General features: G+C 40.2%; 1 protein-coding gene across 3 annotated transcripts; it reads left to right on the plus strand.

The window, feature by feature from the left end:
* Window positions 1–733: 733 nt before the first annotated feature.
* LOC135107405 (protein zwilch homolog) lies at window positions 734–19,889 on the plus strand. Of its 3 annotated transcripts, none has more exons than XM_064017232.1 (16): window positions 734–857; window positions 6,414–6,609; window positions 7,292–7,436; window positions 7,975–8,080; window positions 8,775–8,931; window positions 9,206–9,302; window positions 10,250–10,396; window positions 10,764–10,904; window positions 11,526–11,706; window positions 12,271–12,390; window positions 13,101–13,204; window positions 13,517–13,649; window positions 15,193–15,374; window positions 16,075–16,166; window positions 17,746–17,861; window positions 19,630–19,889. In XM_064017232.1, exons 2-16 carry the CDS (start codon window positions 6,572–6,574, stop codon window positions 19,740–19,742), a joined length of 1,872 nt encoding a protein of 623 aa, XP_063873302.1. In that variant the 5' UTR covers window positions 734–857; window positions 6,414–6,571; the 3' UTR covers window positions 19,743–19,889. The 3 variants fall into 3 exon arrangements, with proteins under 3 accessions (XP_063873302.1, XP_063873301.1, XP_063873303.1); XM_064017231.1 differs by lacking the exon at window positions 734–857 and adding an exon at window positions 2,767–3,028; XM_064017233.1 differs by lacking the exons at window positions 734–857; window positions 6,414–6,609 and adding an exon at window positions 2,767–3,028.
* The last annotated feature ends 1,901 nt before the right edge of the window (window positions 19,890–21,790 follow it).

Here is a 21,790-nt window from a genome sequence, read left to right on the forward strand (position 1 = left end):
CCATGGGGGGCAAGCAGGAATTTTTCATTGTAATATGATAAAATTACCAAAATACCACATCACGATGCGATTAACAATATTGGAATACCAGACCGTGAGCCCGTCTGGGTAACGCAAGCCTGGGCCCGTTAACTTTCGCTCACCCCTCATAATGAACGATCACCTCGCTTCCCACACCTCTCTTCCGCACCTTATACCCTTCACCGCACCCTCACGCCCTCAACACACCTTCCCAGACCTCCACACGCCCTCATCATCCCTACTGGACCAGCCGCTCCTAGTAGAAATTTGCTTGTGAAACGAAGGAAGCATGGAACCAAGACTTGCTGAAGACTCGTGTCGGGCAGCGGTGTTTGACCAGCCAACCAATTCCCGGAGTGGACGAATTCTCCGGGTTAGCGAGCGCGTGTCAAATACCCGACCCCCTGAAGCTGCCAACAACGCAAACACCAGAAGCAATCAATCAGTGGCAGAGCTCATCGATCACAGCTCCCCTAGAGACCGTCTCCCGGCTCGTCAGAACCGACCAATATGAAACAGGACGCAGAAGGGGCTCGCGGCGGGTATGAAAGATATGTTATTGGGGGAAGTGCCGCGCGGAGCAGACGTGTTTGCCGGGATAAGTCACATAGTTGAAGTATTGAACAGACGGACCACCCCTCCATCCCCACCCAGCCTCCACCCTCCTCTACCCTCTCCGCCCCTTGTTTTATTGCCTGTACACCCACCCCGCCCACTTTCATTCCAGGAGGGCCTAGACAAGAGGTCGATTCTTCCTCATTCGGGCCACCTAGCTCCCCGGCCTTGTTTCCCTCGCTGCTCCTGTCTCCCCGCGTCCTTCCTCGTGCAGTTGTAAGGTAATGTGTAGGTTTCTTTTCGATTCCAGTAGCCACGTAAGAAAACTGTGAGCGTTATTGTGACGGAAAGGGACATCACACTCCGCTATTTTTTTTTTCTTTCTTTTTCTTTTCTTTTCTTTTCTTTTCTTTTTTTTTTTTTTTTGCTGCATTTCTTCACTCACGAGACTTAGATATAGCTCAACCTCTTCCATTTGTGGAGGCTTAATTGTAGTCAGTCATTCAATCAGTCAGTCAGTCACTCATTCAGTCAGTCAGTCAGTCAGTCAGTCAGTTTCCTTCCCGTAAGTGGAAAAGTTATAGCCTTAAGTTAGTTTGGTGAGGTATTGCCTTTATAATCTTCTGGTCTTAAGCTTTGGTATGTACACCTGTGCTACTTTGGCTTGTTATCTACAAGGAAAAAATATCTACACCATACTTTGGCTTGTTATCTACAAGGGAAAAGTATCTACACTGTACAATTTATTAATTTTTTTTAATGATATATAGTATAAAGAAAATGTAATCAAAATATTAAAAAAAGTCTTTTATTCCTATTCTAGCGATGAACAGCACGTACAGTACATCGGTTGAAAACGCTAAATAGAGGTCAGGAACTTCTTTTCTCATGATCCGCCAACAGAAGTGGTCTCGGTGAGATTGAAATGCTCTCTGATTGATGCCTCACATTATTATTAATATACGAATCTTCGCATCAAGCTAGGATCTTTCAATTTCTTGAGTATGAGCTCCGATGTTAGAATCGACGTAATATTGCTGATGATTTACGGAAAAATTATGAAGTTTGAGTTGGTTTAAATTAGAGTAAGCTGCCCAGTCGTCGGAATGGATTATTGAGCCTTCATCGACTTCTCTCTGAAAAAAAAAAAAAAAACTGGGTGAAGTGTCTTACGGTCTCTTCTTTGAACTTCGACACTAGAACAGACATTCCACTGATGACTCTAACCAGACACTTTCTCTCGAAACTAGGACAAGTGTTTTCCTTGTTCTTGATAAGTACAACTTCTTGTTGTGGATCACAATATAAAGTGTAGATTACATGCAATAGTAGACACATAACATGTAGATCGCAATATAAAGTGTAGTTCGCATAGCAAAGAAAGTTCATGACAGGTAGATAACAAGCCAAAATAGCACCATGTACACCTCTGACACGTAGTAGAAGGAAAAAATAACACAAGTCCTGTCAAGCTTTTAAATATAGTGGATGTTAAACGCTCCTTATTAAACAAGATGGAAAAAATTACCATGTTGAGTTGATGTACAAGTATGTCTAGGAGATACGAGAGTAAAATGCGGTTTGTTGAATATTGTATTTTTTCGGGGAAGAGTTTGACGCCGAGCACTGCTAGAGAAAGAGAGAACTTGTCATGAAGGAAACAATAGCCGGGATGATATTTACAGAGAGAGGTATGAAGGACAGGAGGAAGAGGAAGAAGAACGGAGGTATGAAGAAGAGTAGTAGTAGTAGTAGTAGGAGGAGGAGGAGGAGGAGGAGAGAGAGAGAGAGAGAGAGAGAGAGAGAGAGAGAGAGAGAGAGAGGTTAAGCGATAGTATACCAAGAAAAATCAACCCTCAGGCCATCGTTCACCTGATGCACAGTTTATTTCTTTTCCTTCATCTATATGTATATCCACTAATTTAAGCGCATATACAGTGCATATATACATACATACATACATTCTTATATAACATGCATAGAAACGACTGAAGTAATGCGCACTCACACACACACACACACACACACACACACACACACACACACACACACACCAAGTGGTAGTTTAAGGGTTAAATACCAATTATACAGCTTTGTGACCCGTCTCTGATCGGCGCCAGACACACACACCAGCGCGCGCACATGCACACACACACAAACACACACACACACACACACACACAAAGGGCAGTTAAGCTTGTGGGAGTGTAGTGTTAGCACCACACTACCACACCATATCATACCACATAACACACCACCACCATCACCACCACACACCACCACACCTCACCGCACCATACCACACCACACCACCACCAGACACCACCACACCACACCACACAACACTGCATCACACCACACCACACTACCACAACCAGGGTAGCCTTGGCGTCACGACCTGCCCAGCCTCGCCGAGCCCCTCCGACCCCCGCCCTGTCCTGCCACGGCTAGGGTAACAATTTCCCGTCACATATTTAGCGTAATTTCGAGGATTTTGCAGGTGTTTCCAGTTGATTTAAAGGCTCGCTATGTAGGAGTAGGTGGAGGAGGTGGAGGTGGAGGTGACAGGAGGAGTGTGAGAGGGAGGGGAGAGGAGGAAGAGGTATTGAGGAGAGGTGCAAAAAAACTATTTCGGCTCCATGTCATCATTTTATTTTTTTGTTAGTGGAGTTTGCATTGTTTTGATATTTAATTTAATAGTAGAAAAGTATAACAAGTTATAGTATATAATAAAATCTTGTCTAGCTGTTTTTTTGTTTCCGGTTAAAATAACACCTTCGTCATTCTATAAATTTCTTATTTTCTTATTAGCACGTCTAGGATTATTTTGGTGTTTTATTTAAGACTTAAAAAATATGAGAAATGTGTCCAAAGTAACAATATCCAATAAAACCTAGTGTAACAATTCGTATTTTCAAATTTAAAATAAGACCGTTGCTATATTTGAAAAAATATTTTCTTTATACAACGAGAAATTTGTGTTTTCTTTATTTATCTGGAAAGTAAAGATTTTTTGTAATCAGAATATGTAACATAATCTAGTCTGGCTGTGTTTTACTTTTCGATATTATAATTTTTTTGTAGCTCCGTTCATAAAAAATACAGATTGTGTTTTGGATTTTTCTTTATTATTAGTCAGGCTGGAAATGTTTTTATATTCTAGATATTTATTAAAGTATATGGCAAGTCAGAATATATAAAGCATTCCAGTCTAGCTCTATTTTTTCGAGGGGTCAATTTCAAAATGGATTAACGTACGTATATGTGTGACGTCATCAGTGACGTCATCATGGTATCGAGAGCCGTGACATCCCTCCATTCCAGTCTCTCTCAGTCAATGTTCAGTGTGTTAGTTGAAGTATATGGCAGGTCAGAATATATAGTGCAGTCTAGTCTGGATGTCTTTCTTCGCGCGAGTTTCAAAATGAATTGCCGTATGTAAAAATAAGGGCTGAGACAAACATTTTCCTGCTTCCCTACCTGCCTCTGCATCAATATTTAGTTAAACTTCTGTATCTATCCACACTCAGACGTGAAAAAAAAAGCCAGAATTAACCAAGAAAATAAACAAATAACCCCCAAAAATGCCCCAAATAAGGCTTAAATAAAGTGTGTGTTGCAACTCCGTTCAGAGCGCCCGTCTTGAAAACATCCAGGCCCAGACCAAGACCGTTCCTCCTCCCTGCCCGTGTCTGTTCGTCAATATTTCCCCCAATTTCCAGCGTTTTCCAGGTATTTCTAGGTGTTCTCCAGAATAAGATGTGTAGACTGTTGTAGGAGCAGTAGGAGGAGGAGGAAGAGATGAGGAATGGAGAGAGAGGAGAAGGAAGAGGAAGGAGGAATGGAGGTGGAGGATGGGTGGGGAGTGGTGGTGGTAATAGTAGTAGTAGTAGTAGTAGGAAGAGGAGGAGGAAATGAGGAATGCACGGGGAGGGAGAGCAGGAAGAAGGAAGGAGGAATGGATGAGCAGGGTTCTCTCTCTCTCTCTCTCTCTCTCTCTCTCTCTCTCTCTCTCTCTCTCTCTCTCTCTCTCTCTCTCTCTCTCTCTCTCTCTCTCTCTCTCTCTCTCTCTCTCTCTCAGGATAATTTAAGTGTGCGTGTGTGTGCGGTAGATACATGTACCTCTATGTACATGTGGTCATGATCTCGTCATTAAAGTTCCAGGACTGGTCCTAAAAGATGAATTTCAAACCCAAGCCACAAACCACCATATTTCCCCTTCAAAGTAATCCTTCTGGAGTATACAACTGCGCTCCCAACCCTCTACAGTCACTAATCTTTTTCTTACGTGCTTTTAAAATCATGTCCTCTGTTGCAGGTCGTTTAACAATGAGCGCTGAACAGCGAACAAACTTGAAGTTTTTGGTGCAGTTGGGGAAAACGCCGTCAGAAGCACTGGGTATGCTGCAAAAAGTGTACGGGGATGAGACAATGTCACGCTCACGTGTTTTTGAGTGGTGCAAGAGGTTCAAAGAGGGCCGGGAGGACGTGGAAGATGACCCCAGGAGTGGAAGACCCTCAACGAGCAGGAATGAGGCCAATGTTGAGCGTGTCAAGCAGATGGTGCGTGACGATCGTCGGTTGACTGTTCGAAAGATCGCAGATGAGCTTGGCATGAACCACAACAGCGTGTGGAAGATTATCACTGAAGATCTGGGCATGCGGAAAGTCTGTGCGAAGATGGTGCCGAGACTCCTGAACGATGACCAGAAGGGACGACGCATGCAGGTGTGTCAGGACATCCTCGAGCGTCTGGAAACTGAACCAGACTTGCTCAGGAGAGTCATCACCGGCGATGAGTCCTGGGTATTTGAGTACGACCCGGAGACCAAACGCCAGAGCCTTCAATGGAAGAGTCCGGCGTCGCCACGGCCGAAGAAAGCAAGGCAGTCCAGGTCCAGCTTCAAGGTCATGTTGATCGCTTTCTTCGATGTGAGGGGCATCGTCCACTGCGAGTTCTTGCCACAGGGCCAGACAGTCAACCAACATGTGTACAAAGAAGTACTGCGGCGTCTGCTTCGTGCAGTGCGCGAGAAGAGGCGGGAGTTGTGGCAGGGCAACTCGTGGCTGCTTCACCACGACAATGCGCCTGCTCACAATGCCCTGAGCATCAGAGAGTTCTTGGCCAAGAAGAACATCGCCGTGCTGGAGCAACCGCCCTACTCACCTGACCTCGCTCCGTGCGACTTCTTCCTCTTCCCCAAGCTCAAGGAGGTCATGAAGGGGACCCGTTTTGATGATGCGGACGACATCAAAAAGGCCGTGACGACGGAGCTGAGGAGCATCCCGCAAGAATCCTTCCAGCAGTGCATGCAAGCCTGGCAGAGAAGGATGGACAAGTGCATGCGGTGCCAGGGGGATTACTTCGAAGGAGATAACCTATAGTTTGTAGCCTGGATGTGAAATAAAACTTGTGTGGCACCAGTCCTGGAACTTTAATGACACACCTCGTATGTCCGCCCCCAAGACAGCTTCCCACCTCTCACCCAAATCCACCCTAGTTGAAAAACGCGGTATGATCTGATTTGTATGTATGATTTGCTGTCTAAAACCTTGTGGCACGGCACAACACAACTCTTGAAGTCTTTTATGATCACATATATGCTGGGCGGTGTGGAAGCGACAGCAGAAAACAAAAAATGAGGAGCGGTACGTCGGCGTTTCCCTATACTTTCATTGCTCAGCTGATAATGTCATGCTGACTTCTCCCATTATTCCTTCATCCTTCATGCTTATACCACGTTAGTGTATATTTTGTTTCCATCTCTGCCTGTCATCTAGCTAAACCATCTTATATCAGCTTTTTTTTTTTTTTTTTTTCACTCTCCGTCCAATAGGAAAGCGCCGTAATAAAAACTGCACCGAACCGATCAGGGCCAAGACCAAGACCTTTTCCTGCACCGAGTCCTTCAAAATAAACATTTGCGCGGGTTTTCTTACAAGGTGTGGCTGACTGGTTGTCCTCTGCACACCTTGACTGTCAACGATTTACAGAATGCACGATAAAGATGAGATACGAGGCGCTCTCTTGAGGTATGTATGTGTGATGTATGGTTTTGTATATATTTCATGACGCCTCAGGTGAAGCAAGTTGTAATGTTGCCTTGACCACCCTGGTAGCTGGTGGTGGTAGCGAGTCCATGTTCATGAATTTTTATTTATCTTTATGTAATTCTCACGTTCAGTGTTGGATGTATGTTAACTTTATAACAGACCGCAATTGTGTGTGTTGTGTCCTGAAAAGTCATACTGAGTGAGGGTTGAGACAGTTTGAAGCTGTAATATTCGTATCCATCAGTACACCAGTCAATCAACCCTCACCTGTCTCGTAGTACTGATGGCGTAACAGTGTACATTAGACTCAGGTGACGAGAAAGACTTTGAGCATCGGTAATGAGTCAGAGCACATTATCCCAGATCTGCTGTAGTGTCATTGTAAAGACCCGAGATGTTTTGCACTGCATTCTTCGTCTTTTATTTATTTTTTTTTTCTCTCTCGGAAAATCATGCAGCAAATTTGTAGGCTGTGAGCACAGAGTATCTGTGCCCATGATAAAATTTCTCTGAGAAGGTCCAGATTTTTTCTAGTGCATGAAACTATTAGAACACAAATATGGCATTAGTTATTATTATATTTATGTTTTGTTTTTCCTTTAAATTAAGAATGTGCTTTAGGGTACATAACTTATCCCTGACCTCATGTCCTTGGCTACAGGCTCCTCCAGGGAAAGACTGATGGGGGCGAGGTGATGACAGTCGGGGAGGACCAGATCATCATCAGCCGTGAGGCGTGTCCTGCCGTGCTGCTCTCTGCCAACAAAAACCTTCCTGAAATACTTCTTGTGCAGAAGTTTACTCAGGTACTCTTTATGATGTCATATGTATTACTGTTCAAGTTGTTCTAATAGGATTTCCATTTATAGCTCATGCACTCTTGGTTTTATAATGTGGTTTCTGTTAGTTATCTGTTTTTTGTTTTCTGTAAGACTGGTGTAGAACTGATGAGTTTCATTACTTGCATAGTATTTCTATAATTATTAACTGCAAGTGTTTCTGTAGTTGATTTCTTAAAGCAAAGTCTGCCCCCTTTTATTCTTATATTTGCTATTCTGTCCTTCAATTTTGTGGTTTCACCCATAGAACAGATAGTAATATTTATTTAGGTTACAATATGAGTTAAGATAATCAGTATGTTGTATAAATGATTTACTTTAATAATCCAATCATTGATACAAATAGTCTTGTTTCAATCACTGCTAGATGCATAGTCATGATCAGTTTAAGCAGTATGAAGAGCAACCGTAACATTTTGAAAGATCTAAATGGCCACACTTTTCCTGCACTTGTAACCCAATTTAGAATGAATGTAAGGATATTAATGATTATCATGTGTTGCAGCACAAGAAGGGTAGCAGCTCCAGCATCACCAGCAGTGTCTCTTGTAGCACCCCAGTGGCTGTGAGGAATGGCCATGCATCTTCCACTAATGGTGTATCAAATGATGGTCTCTGATGTGTTTTATTTATTTTTTGCTTGCCCTTCTTTCAATCCTATACATTATTGCTTCCATTCCCTCTATTGCTTATGACTTTGTTTTCTTTAATTTTGTCTTCCAGGCTGATGATTTATTAGTTACAGGCTGCTGCATCTTTTGTAGACTATCCCTTACTATATTTCTGGTCTTTGTGAACTTTTTATCATGGCTTTCAGTTCCAGCCAGAAGGAGAGTATATTAAAGCCAACCATCTAGCTTGTTCATCCTTAGTCTTTCCGTGGTTGTTTGATAACTAACTAAATAATATAGTTCTTGAAGAAGATAACTTTGTCAGCTTGAGCAGGGACTGCCATGTGTAGGCTTGGTGGCTTCTTGCAGCTTCCATTACTTTTTATGTTCCTATGTTTTAACAGTATGGGGGCCCATGTCCTAGATTGCTGAGTAGTTACATAATTTGATGTATGTCTTTTAAGATGCGTATTGAATAGTCATTGATAATATTTATGCTGCTGTTTAAATGTTTAGTACATTTGTATTAATTTCTATGTCAGCTTGTTTATATCCTTTATTTTATCTACCATATTATTCCAATCATCATTCTAACTGTAAAGTCATATGCTACACTAAGCAAGTGGGAATTTTAGACTCATGAGCCCATCAAGTTATTTTTAATTATTTACTATTACTGTTATTTTTCATACAGATTTGGATGTGACAGGATCCCCTCTGAAGTGCCCCTTTATGCAGGCCAAGATGGAACCCAACGATGCTCCCTTCACCATTGTCCTTGACTTCTGTGGCAATAAGAAGAAAGGCAAAATTAACCTGACTTACATTCCCATTCCCAGCACCAGAGTGGGGTGGGTCTTCTGTGGTTTGTTGTCCGAGGGGATGCTTGTGTATTTTTAGTGTGTGTGTGTGTGTGTGTGTGTGTGTGCGCTCTGAACTGAGGATAGGAAATTATTCCCCACTTTATTATTGATTCTATTGTTTTTGGTGGTTTATCTCCTGTGAACTAAAAATCTTGACTACTGGTTGTCTTAGTATATAAAATCGACCTTTATGTTTTGACAGTATATAAAATCTACCTTTATGTTTTGACAGTATATAAAATCTACCTTTATGTTTTGACAGTCTAATCGCCTCAAAGCTCAACTTGACACTAAGCAAACTTCAAGATGTGGATGAATTTGTACCTCTGTGGCTTGTCTGTGATGGAAAAGATGTTCAGGTAAGTGTGTGTGTGTGTGTGTGTGTGTGTGTGTTTGTTTAGTTAGTTGCTGTGCACAGGATTCAAGTAAACTTTTTCTCCAGTTTCTATATCCACTTTTATCAAGCAGTTGTAAAGTCAGTGAGGTTCTCAGCGTCCTTGCATCCAACTCATTCTGAAGGCCAGTACTTCAGTTAGAGAAGTTCAGTTTCTTGACGCTGTTTAAGCTGCAAGTCTTTTCCCATTTGTGCCTTTAGATCCATATTCTCACATATTATTATTGTAATATTTTCAAGAGCAAAAGCTGAGTGTTAGTGCAGCATACAAACACTGACTGAATATATTGACATATTGGTGAGGAAAATATTACGTCTCACATGCATTGTCAGCCTTGCTTGCAGCTTCAAATTATTTATCATAAAAGTATTACAAGGGGTTCAAGAGTATGCAATTAGTGATGTTCTCAAACTTGAACTGCTTTTTATGGAAGTGTGTAAATTTATTCCTTGAACAGGTACAGCATGAACATCCTCATATACTTTTAGTTTTCTTACTTTCTGCTACACTTTCCTTTCTTGCCCTTGTCTGTCTTCAAATGTGTATTGTTTCTTAAAATTAAAGCTTTGGGTATGATATCTGATAACTAGTTTATTTTAGTGAAACTATTGGTGTTACAGAATTTATGATAATTTTGAAGTGGTTTACAGTGTCCATCACACAGCATTTCATCTAGTATATAAACCCATATTTGGTTTGTGGTTCTTGAGATGTTTTCACACATCACTAACCGTAAACCACATTGCTACAGTGAACCACAAGATTATTGAGCACTACTGATGGACTTTTTTTTTTACTGTTTATGCCATCTCATGTTTATAGGAAATTAAAAAAAATTGTATGAAAATTACATTAAAGACTTTAAGCTTAAAAATATTATATACACTCAAATAAAATCTTGTCTACAACAGAAAACATTGTTCATGGGCATCCACCGGACGAAGGACACTCATGCCCGCATTCTGATTACTTCAGGAGGCCCTTACTACAGCATGGAGGACCTGCCTTCCCTGAACCACCTCATGGAGCAACACACAGCCACTGGCCCCACTAAAAGGGTGTGCTCTCTCTCTCTCTCTCTCTCTCTCTCTCTCTCTCTCTCTCTCTCTCTCTCTCTCTCTCTCTCTCTCTCTCTCTCTCTCTCTCTCTCTCTCTCTCTCTCTCTCTCTCTCTCTCTCTCTCTCTCTCTCTCTCTCTCTCTCTCTCTCTCTCTCTCTCTCTTATTTTCTAAGTAAATAAGAAATAATACTATTATTGTTTGAGCTGTTGATGATTTTAATTACCAGTTAATAGTAAATTCAATAGAGAAAACAAGAATAACTTGAATATGCTAATTTAACAGTAATGCTCAATAATACATTTATGTATTAGTAGTGCTTGCACTCACAATATCTTTCATCTCTCTCACTCTCTTTGGTTAAGTAGGTGGACAGTTCAGTGGAAGCAACTTACAGTGTACTGGCAAGTGAGGATGAAATCAGGAGCTCCAGTCTGAGCCTTACTTGCTGCTGGAAACAGCCCCTCACTCTGCTGAGTTCCCCTGCACCTGATGCCCAAGCCATTGCTGTGAGTGTAAAGCAGCTTTTGTGCTGTTATGAAGTGTGGCTGCAGAGGATAGTGTCATGAAAGCTATAAAGGGTTGTACGTGATATAATAGCAAGTACAGACTAGAGTTAGAATAATTGAAGACTAGCAGAATATTTTCAAATGAATAAGAAAATAATACTGCATTGATAGCTGATTCAGACTCAGACAGCTTGTACTGAAATTTGGAATGGTTTGTGGTTGGAGGAAATTTGTTTTGAAGAGTGAAGTAATGAAATATATGAGGGTGGTTAATGGTGGCTCAGCATAAACTGTTCTCCTTTTAAGATGAATACTTTTAACTGAATGGCCAAGGAAGATGAATACACTATGTAAGTCGCTGGTCATGATTGGTATGATGTAAAATTCTGTTCTTATTTATTGCAGGTTACTTAACCATTATTTTATTGATGTATTTTAACATTAGCTTAAACACTTTACAAAGTGCTTGCAACTTCTCCCCATCTGTAAATTTATAGTATCTCTTTTCCTTTTATTTATTTATCTATTTATTTGTTTACTTGTTTGCTTTTTCTTTCATCTTGTTTTTTCTGCTTAACTTGTTTCCACTCTATGTTAACTTCACTTCTTCCTTGCCCTCAGAATGTGCATGTGGTGTGTGGGGATCCTCGCAGCCCCGTCCATCAGATGTACCTGGAGCTCAGTGTCCTGCGGGGGTTTGTGAAGGGCCTGAAGACGGGTGAAGTGTCATGGTACGTGCGTGAGAACTCCAACACTGTGGCAGAGGAGCTGGAGGAGGTGTTCACCAGCATCAGGGACAAGGGTCAGGCCTTGATTCAGTTGTCCTTTGGGCTTGCATATGTTAAGGGATATTTTTGTCATTATTATTATTTTTCTTCATTTTATTAATAGTTAAGATGATCTGTGTAGTTATGTGTGTGTTTGCATTTTGTTGCCTGAAATGTTTTATATGTATTATGTAATATAGCATAGGGCTACTTTTTTATTTAATTTCTCAGGCATCTTGAGTTTATATATGTTTTGTCTGTAACTGCCTTTCCTTGTCAAAATTTAGATGTATGATCATGTTGCAAATGTTCTTTAGTTGCATTCATTGAAGTTTCATATAATAACCATGTCTCCTCAATTTATGGTTACTACTTATGTATTGTTCTTCAGTTCACAAAACAAGTTTGTCTCCAGATCGTATACTTGCATGTTGATTGAATTTTTTTTTCATAGTATTTATAAAGGATAGTCTTAGCCTCTGAAAAAGTAACTAAGGTATTTTCTTTATTTTAGGTTACACTTATTGCTCTTGTCTGGTCTGGGATGGGATATACAGTAGATAAAAGAATACAGAGCTCATAATGACTTCCTGTTGCAGGTGTGAGGACAAAGAGGGAGGAGGATGGTGGCTGTGACTTTGACATGATGATTGAGGGGAAATTCTTGAACTGGCGCCAGAACATGGACTTCACTGATCGCCTTTGGAGTATCCTGATGAGTAAGTTATAATGATTATAATAATAATCAATTTATTAATCTTGCAGATTTGCAGCTGAAAATTCACATATTACACATACTTATATACTAACTTACATACTACATTTTAAGTATACATTTAATGCTAAGGAAGTATCTTACATTTTGATACTGTGGCTGCCAGATGGTGCTGGTCAACCTAGTAGACAAGGCCCAGGATGGTCAGGCCACTCTATGTGTATTTTTCTATTCAGAGTTTGTTTCTCCTACCTAGCAGTGGGTCACAACTCTTGACTTACACCAGGTACCTAATCACTGCTAGATGAACAGAGGCTACGCTGTAAAGAAGTTCATCCAAAGACTTCTGACCTGACCCGAGATTTGAACCTGTGGCCTCCCAAGTGTGAATCTGGCATGCTAACCACTGCGTTACCAGGCTGTGTGTGTGTGTGTGTGTGTGTGTGTGTGTGTGTGTGTGTGTGTGTGTGTTTTATTGACTAATTGCTTTATTTCCTTTTTATTTTTTGTTTATTTATCTATTTATTTTTATTCTATTATTGGTATTGTTTATTGATTGATCTATTTTTAACACTTGTATACTGATCTATTTTTGACACACTTGTATATTGTATTCTATGTTTTGTTGGCTGTGGTATTTATTACATTCAAAGATTTTCTGTACTTTTAAGTGGATGAATTTACTATTACAACTCATTGCTCTTCCCTCCACAGGATGTGAGTCTTACCAGGAGCTCAAGGACAGCCTGAATCTGGTTTTCAAGGCGGTGGCGGGTGAGGAAGTTCGGCCACAGATTCACGTCCGTAACACCACACAGGTAGGCTCAGGTGCAGACACTTTCATTACCAATGCACATAACTTCACCATGGAGACTAATAAAAAAAACATGCTGTGTAACTCAGTGCAGAGTATAAGCCATGTGTATGTGGATTCCAGCTGTACCAGTACTGGCACCATAAGCCTTAGAAAGTAGTATGAATATCAGCACCGTGATCTTCATACCCTTCTATATTTAATCATACTGTTTTGTATGAAACACTTTGTGGGTGTTTGCTTGATCATATTTAGTTAATGTTGGCTTCATATCTGTTTAACTATTTAATGTGAACATCAAAATCACTCCCTCCAGGTTGGGTCTGTGGTGCGTAACTTGATAAGGGGACGTGGGAGTCTGCCGCAGCTCAGAGACCTCACACCTCTCCTCATGCTTATTGAGATAGGCTATGAAAAGCTCAAGAGGGACTACATCAACATCTTCCAGGGTAGGAGATTCCTTCCTTGTCTTTCCCACTCCAGGCACATCTGTCATTTGTGTTGTTACTTTCATTATGAATGGGGTTATGTGCAATTATCATTCATGGTGGGTCTTTCCTGTTTTAATAGTAGAAATTGTGCATTTTAACTTTAATTTTTTTTTGTATTTTATGGAACTTTTACTCAAGGGGCATTGCCACTTGATTATACTTCTTGGACAATTTGTCATGATATAGGAATTGAAGTGTCTTGGTTCAGCCATGTGCAGGCATGCAACTGTAGATGAAGCAAAAGAAGCAGCTGTGCAAGAGATGATGGTGACTAGGGCCTGTGATGAAAGGAAAGATGGTGAACATGGAAGTAAAAAAGGAAGACCCAAAAATAACACGGGCAAATTAGATGTAGAGTAAAAAGAATAGATTAAAAAAACTTTAGATAGGCTGGAAATTAAAGTAATAAAACAGAAGTTTGAGGGATTAGAGTGGTCACCTTTTTTAAGAACGGGTTGAATGTAGGCAAACTTCCAGCAAAAAGGAGAGGTTGATGTTGATAGACAGAGCTGGAATTTGACTAGGTGAGATGCAAGCATGGAGGCACAGTTTTGGAGAACAATAGGAGGGGCTCAATCAGGTCCATAAGCTTTGTGAGGGTTAAGGCCAGTGAGGGCATGGAAAACATCACTGTGAAGGATCTTAATGGGTAGCATGAAGTAGTTGGAGGGTGCAGGAGAGGGAAAAACAAGTCTTGAATCATCCAAAGTAGAGTTTTCACAAAGGTTTGAGTGAAGAGTTCAACTTTAGAGTTAGATAAGATGGCAGTGGTGCCTTCAGAGTGAAATAAAGGAGGGAAAGATGAAGAAGCAAAGTTATTAGTTATTTTTGACAAGATGCCAGAAGGTTGTGATAGGCTAGGTATGGTGTGGTATGAAGTCAAATGCACACCACATTATCTCACTGAGAAACTTGTAGTGCATCTCGCTCCAGAATTTTCACTGGATAATGTATCACGAGGACGGATAATGTTTTAATACAGCTGAATTGCTGGCCCCGAATAACATGATGTGATGGATAATAGAACAATGGATAATTGAGATTGCTGAACCATTAATATCCCAGTAAATTTTATAACAACTGTCCCTCCCCCTCTCCAGAACATCCATTTCATTCTAACTCCTGGAATATCAAAGCAAGTAATAATTATTTAACAAAACTGGACAGCGAAAGAAGTCCATCTTATCATCAAGGCACCACTGTTGATAGACAGTTAGCCTTGATGATTTCATGACCAGTTCTTGGAATTGCCATGTCAAAGAGATAGTCTCAGCCTAGTGTTGTGGCCACGAATTAGGTAAGACAAACTCTAGACAGCTGATAAATGCTCACAATTTAATTTAAATATCTTGAGATCATTGTTCTTTATAAAAAAATTTGTTTTCACACCATCCATAGATGCACTGTATAGTTATCAGTTTCAAGGAACACCATATATCAGACTTGTGTGATGAAAAAATGGGTATGGTTCAAAAAAGTAATTCAGAATTTTCTTCCCCAGCTGGAGACCTTGTGACAGGGGAGCAGCTGTTGTGGTTCATTGAGGACAGGTCATCGAACAACGAGGACATGGTGTCGGCGGTGGATCAGCTGGAGAGACTTCATGTGGCCCTGCAGGCAGTAGTGGCACTCAGAACCTATCTCAGCCTTCCTTGGGCCTCTATGGCTCATTTCACTGACCAGGTGAGATTCATAGCCACTATGGATGTGCAATCTTATGCATCTATCTATATCTACCTATCTCTCTTACGTCTCACTTCTCCCCTAGAGTATCCTCCATGGGAATGGCCACACCATCACCTCTGCCTCTGGCTCTTTCATACATGCCTTCCTTCATCATATCCTTCCACCTTCCTAGTGGCATTCCTCTCCTTTTAGCATTTTCACTTTACTCATACTTTCTTTACAAACTCCTTGCTTTTTCATTCTCTCTGTGTAGTCGTACCATCTCAATGCGCTTCTTCCTTGCTTTTCATCTTCTCATTGTGGTTGTACCATCTCAATGTGCTCCTTTTCACTCGTTCTTCCACTCCACATTTTACATCACTTAATTAGGTGCTCATACCACACCTCTCATAAACTTTTATTGCTCTCACCCTCCTCTGTGCCCCTCTCAGATAACTTGTCTACACAGCACACAGTCTTGATTGTTGTGCCTGATTCCATGTCCAGGTCTGACATTACGATTATGAATCATAAAGGAAAGCCAAAGTAAAAATTTAAGCTAAACGTAATGCATAAGTTTTGTTTTTATGATATAATATTAATGGAGAAAGGTAAGATAAAAGTGTGTGTATAAGTGAAGTAGAGTTGTTTTTGTGCATTACTTGTATATTAAGATTTACCATAAGATGTACTTCTCTCTCATTGTGTCTTTCAACAGGTGTTGAACCAGATGAAGGAGGAGAAGCTCAGTGGTGCACACTCCTTCTCACTGAAGCTTGATGCTCTTTCTGTCCACCAGCAGTTTGACAGGTGTGTTTTTGGTGTCTTGCAGTTGCTAAATACTCATTAAGCATTCCTGTCATATAGATTTGTATGTTTATTTGACATAAGACAGATATATTTGGATTGGGATGTTATTATTCTCTCAGTTTTCCTCAATCTGTCTGTATTTGTGTCATCGTTTCTATCTTTGAATCAAACTCCATATTCGTGTTCCAAAGTTGTAGGATTTCTTCAGGAGGATAGAGTATGTAGTGAAACCATAAGGAATCAAACTGCATTTAGTTCCTTCAACTTTTCACCCTTGTGTGTCTGTTCCATATTTATTTATCAACCACCGTTTGACAGGAAGCAGGAAATTTCAGGGAGCAGAATATGCAACAAACTGGATCTTGGCCACTGTAGCGCATAACTCGTCATACTGATGGTACTGGTATTATTCACACACAATTTACATGGCAGTTTCATCTCAATCCTTGTACATAAGTTGCTAAAAAATTAGATTTTCTGTGTTGTCCTCATTAATTTTCATCTTTGAAATGGTGACTATACAAGAGGTAATGGATTACTAGATATTACATGTGGAAGGTTCCGTCATTCATCAGGACAGAGCCTCATGATGCCTCCCACACACTTTGAGTGGTCTTCAGTGTGTCGCAGTTGCTGCAGTGTGTATTTCTTGCCATCTTTTACTAAGGTTTTCATTTTGCTGCACATCCAAAGCTACATACTGCTTCAAGAGAGGAAAAAGGGGCAAGATTGATTATTCTTGTTTTATTTATTTATTTATTTTTTATTATTATTGACTCATTATGAAGTTGCAGTGAATTTTACTTTTTAGGCCTGGCTGATTTCCTTCTCATGTCCATGTTGGTGTAGACATGAGATTGTGTTTGTAATTAGATCTCCATAGATATCAACACATTGCTGTGGCTTTTGGAGGAATGATGTAATTTTCAGCAGTAGATCTCTGACTGATGGTGACACTTATATGAACTACATGTAGCTCATTTAAATATGATCTACTCCAAGGTTGGGTAGTTATTTTGTTGAGTAGGCCACTAAATGGAAGGTTGTCCACTTCAGAGGCTGCACATGTAACTTAAATGAAAATGTGTTATATCTACACAAAGAAATGGTTGGTCTTTTCATGTGTAATTTGTTGTGGAAGTAAGAATTATTACATACATATTTACTTCTTAGAATATTTTGTACATGTTTTCAGTTTCTTTAACCTTCAACATTACCTTCAGTCCTTCCATGCTTGTCATTCCTTATTGTCTCTGTTAATCTTACATAAACATTACACACCTCATTGAAGTTCTCTCCAAATTTTTGTCCACCTTACTTTTATTGTCAATTATTTATGTCATTCCTTTTACACAAAAAAATATGCATCATTAATAATTTTGAGAAGTAAGCTCAATCATGAAGTATACTTTACTGCCATTCATGCATCATACATACAGTATAACCCCAAATCCAGACACTGTGAGTGGTAACATTAGAATAGAAAGAACGTGTATTTTTTTATATAACTTGATGCGCAGGAGTCACACAAGCAATGAAAAGGTCTCATTTTATCAGGCAAACCTTTGTCTCATTGCAGCATGAAGGAGGACACATGGGAGGTCAGTCTGCACAGCCAAGAGGGGATGTATTCCAAGCTGCTGGTGTGCCACATCTCCCACAGACCCTTCATCAGTCTCTCCTTGACTGCTGCAGGTAAAATACTAATTGTTAAACTACTACTGCCATTACTCTTGACATTATTTCCTGGACATGAGTTTTCATGATTTTAAATTCTGTTTAGAGAGAAATTTTTGTATATTTTTAATTTTTGAGAATTCTCTCTCTCTCTCTCTCTCTCTCTCTCTCTCTCTCTCTCTCTCTCTCTCTCTCTCTCTCTCTCTCTCTCTCTCTCTCTCCTCTCTCTCTCTCTCTCTCTCTCTCTCTCTCTCTCTCTCTCTCTCTCTCTCTCTCTCTCTCTCTCTCTCTCTCTCTCTCTCTCTCTCTCTCTCTCTCTCTCTCTCTCTCTCTCTCTCTCTCTCTCTCTCTCTCTCTCTCTCTCTCTCTCTCTCTCTCTCTCTCTCTCTCTCATACACACACACACACACACACACACACACACACACACACACACACACACACACACACACACACACACACACACACACACACACACACACACACACACACACACACACACACACACACACACACACACACACACACACACACACACACACACACACACACACACACACACACACTCAGATCCACAACCTCTGCATTTGTTTGATGCAGAAGCAGAGGCAGAGGTGGAGCTTTAGTTATCTGAAAATGTAATTGCAGTTTTTTTTTTTTTTCTGACTGTAATGCCCTTCATAGGGCATTACAGTCAGTTTTAGCTCATCACTCCTTCGATTTCTATAGTCCACTCATTCCTAGTTTATAGATTTAGCCTAGGATACTTGTAACATCGTCACTGGTTGGACTTTGGTGTTTGTAACCTTGTTGCTGATTGGTTTGTGGCTCAGTCAGCCCCTTTCTTTCTTAGTCCAGACACCAACTTCTCCACACTAGAAATTTTACATTTCTTTTCTGCATCTCATTTATTTTATGCATTACTTGATGTCTTAATCATTTGACAGAGTAATGATAGTAGATTACAGATGTATTAAAACAGTTAATGACAAGGTTATGAGTGTCACTGTACACTCAGTGATGAGGTTACAAAAAATACCTTAGGCTCCAGTTGCAGGTTTGGAATAAATGGACTAGATGAAGATATCTGGAAGTTCTTATTCTGCATTGATGTCTTCTCTGCTCTCAAACTGGGATGTTTTTCAGTAGTTTCTTCAGCTTTAACCTGGTAAACTGAAGAATTTGATGCTTGGCAAAAAATCCTGAAGTTGGATGTATTCATTTATTTATTTAAAGAAGCTCACAATAGGGAACCAAGCAATCAGACAATCAGTGAGGGGCAGAATTTAGCTGAAGTTGCATTACAGCAATAACAATTTCCAAAAATATTACTCCAGCCTTTACATAAGGTTGATTTACCAAACATGATTTACTATGTATGTAATGTTATTTGTTTGGTGCTGCATGTTTAGTTAGCCATAAAAATTTGACATGTGTTGTATTTTGATTTAAGTGCAATATAAAAAAAAGCATATAACGTGTATGTGTGTGTGTGTGTGTGTGTGTTATGAGGATTTCCAATACTTGTATAGGTTTTATGATAAAAGGAATAGAAATGACCTTAGAAATGGTTATCGCGTTGGCACTTATAATATCACCCTATCATAGTGAGTACTCATAAGTTGATGTGTGAGGCATTTGTCAGTAGCAGTGAAGTACTGGGAATTGTGCCTGTGTGTTGTTAGACTTAGATCACTCACGAATTATCATTTATAACATGCAGGATACTGTTATGAAACAAGTTCCGTGGTATGTGCTATACTCAAGGACGGTATTTCTACTTCAGATTTCGAGGACCTGCAGGGTGGTGAGCTAAAGGAGGAAGATGAGGACGATGGTGATGATAAGTACTTTTGTGCCTTCATCTCCAGCGTCACTGATAAACTTCTCCAATATTGAGCATCATCACAGTAGCCAGTGGTGTGTTAATACAGATTACATGTATTGCTTAGATACGGTGAAGCTAGTTCTGTGGTACTCTTATATACTCTTACATTTTGAAGTTATAACACTGTTTTTGCTTGATTAAAGGTGCTTTATATGAAAGTGTAGCATATATTTTTCTATATACATGTTAATGAGAGAGAGAGAGAGAGAGAGAGAGAGAGAGAGAGAGAGAGAGAGAGAGCATTCGATTTATTTCATTGTTATTTTCCACAATACTTTAGTTTATCATTACAAGAAATGACATAACTTTATTTCTGTCATTGTTTCATGTCATGTGCTAAGAAAACAACGAGCTGTACGTCAATGCTCGTACTTACGCCTTGCAGCTGTTCCCTGCAGTCGAGCGGCAGCACAATGACACTGAAACAATTCTGCACCCTATCAACTCTACTTTCAGGTTTCATTTGAAGCTATACAGGTTTTAAGTTTTATTTTATTTTATTTATTTATTTATTTATTTATTATTATTATTATTATTATTATTTTATTTTTTTACGAATCTAGTGGCAAATTAACAAAATTTCTACATGATTGAGAGGAAAAACACTTGAGAACCCGGCTAATTATCTCTGGCCTTTGAAAATAGCTGTGATGAGATAGCAAAACAAAGGGGGGTACTTCGGCATGCTGTTTACTCACTCTTGGTGCAGTCAGCGAATGCGCGGCGCCTGGCCATATATTCTGTGGCGAGGAGGAAGAATTGCTACCGTATTCCCTGTCCACCATAAAAAAACGACTGGATATGAGAGAGAGGACTGATATTCTCAAGTTTTATTCATAGTATTATGATACTTGGTATTCTATTTTGTTTTGGCTATCCTCATAAACATCATAATCATAACATCAATAACAGTAGATATAATTATGATCTCAAAAACTTTGGTAGTATGAGCGGTGGTCTGTCTGTGCACTGCTGCCGTGGAAGAACACGTGCCTTGAGGGGCCACTATAGAAAGGTGCAGTAGATCATCTCTATTCTTACGACGAGACGAGCATTTGTTTAGACGCTTAGTTACAACTACCCCTTCTCAGTGGGATGTTAGCAAGTGGATCGAGAGATAGAGACTGATAAGGATAAAGCAAATCAGTGCAATAAAGCCACCAGGTTATATGGACAGTAGCATCTGCATTCGCTAAGTTCATGATGTGGTGGTTTGACTGATAATGGAAATGAGTATTCCTAACATGACAAGTTAACGTGTAGGTCACAGCTGGGATAATTTACTGAATTTCCTCTAAGTTCAGATTTAACTTTTTATTTACTTATTTATCCATTTATTATTATTATTTTTTTTAATCAGCAGTAGCAAGCGTACATAATGTGAGTACAGAATGTAATACATGTTATGTCAACTGTCCAGGTACTGAGGTTTTAGTACCATGCAGGAGTACTTCACCCAGCCTGTCGTCCTTCACTGACAGAACGAAGGAAATACCAAACTTTGCGCTCTCCCTCCTTGACACTTTTTTCTTCTTACCCTGAACTCAGGAAGGGTCCTCGGTAAGGTCACTGGCTCGCATTTCTTTTTCTTCTTTCTGCTAGCTTATCCGCAAAAATAAAAAATAAAAAAATAAAAATAAAATTAACAGCCCCTGAACTCTGTCACAGGGCTGTGCATTGTGTTGTATTTAAAGTTGTCTAGGTAGAACATGCACCACGAGGGGGAGGTATGAGAACAGTTTGGGTAGCTTGCCAAGAGGCTGAGCGGTCGTCTCCCCGACCTTGCCGCCCATCTCCCCGCCACCAGTGACGCGCCGCAACCCTGCCTTGGTGGCCAGTTGAGAAACTTTAATGTCTTTATTTTCCCTGTAGAGTATTCCCACCCCCTAGCACTACCTCTCAAGACACGAGCAGAAGCTTTTGTTGCTTGATATATAATCCTTGTCACATGAGGAGAAATGGGACGAGTGTGACGAAAACAGACGCTCTAATCCCCCTCACGCGACAATAGTTGGCAACCACACCGGTCTTTGAGCTGGTGGAGTAAAGTGTTGTAATG

The sequence above is a fragment of the Scylla paramamosain genome, chromosome 15, assembly GCF_035594125.1.
Source record: "Scylla paramamosain isolate STU-SP2022 chromosome 15, ASM3559412v1, whole genome shotgun sequence".
Classification (NCBI taxonomy): Eukaryota; Metazoa; Arthropoda; class Malacostraca; order Decapoda; family Portunidae; genus Scylla; species Scylla paramamosain.

What these genes read in the sequence shown, in the direction of transcription:
- LOC135107405 (XM_064017232.1), top strand. Translation starts at nt 6,572, where the DNA reads ATGCACGATAAAGATGAGATACGAGGCGCTCTCTTGAG. An exon ending in ACGTCCGTAACACCACACAG is followed by an intron (nt 13,205 to 13,516) that starts GTAGGCTCAGGT and finishes CACTCCCTCCAG; the next exon opens with GTTGGGTCTGTGGTGCGTAA. An exon ending in TGGCTCATTTCACTGACCAG is followed by an intron (nt 15,375 to 16,074) that starts GTGAGATTCATA and finishes GTCTTTCAACAG; the next exon opens with GTGTTGAACCAGATGAAGGA.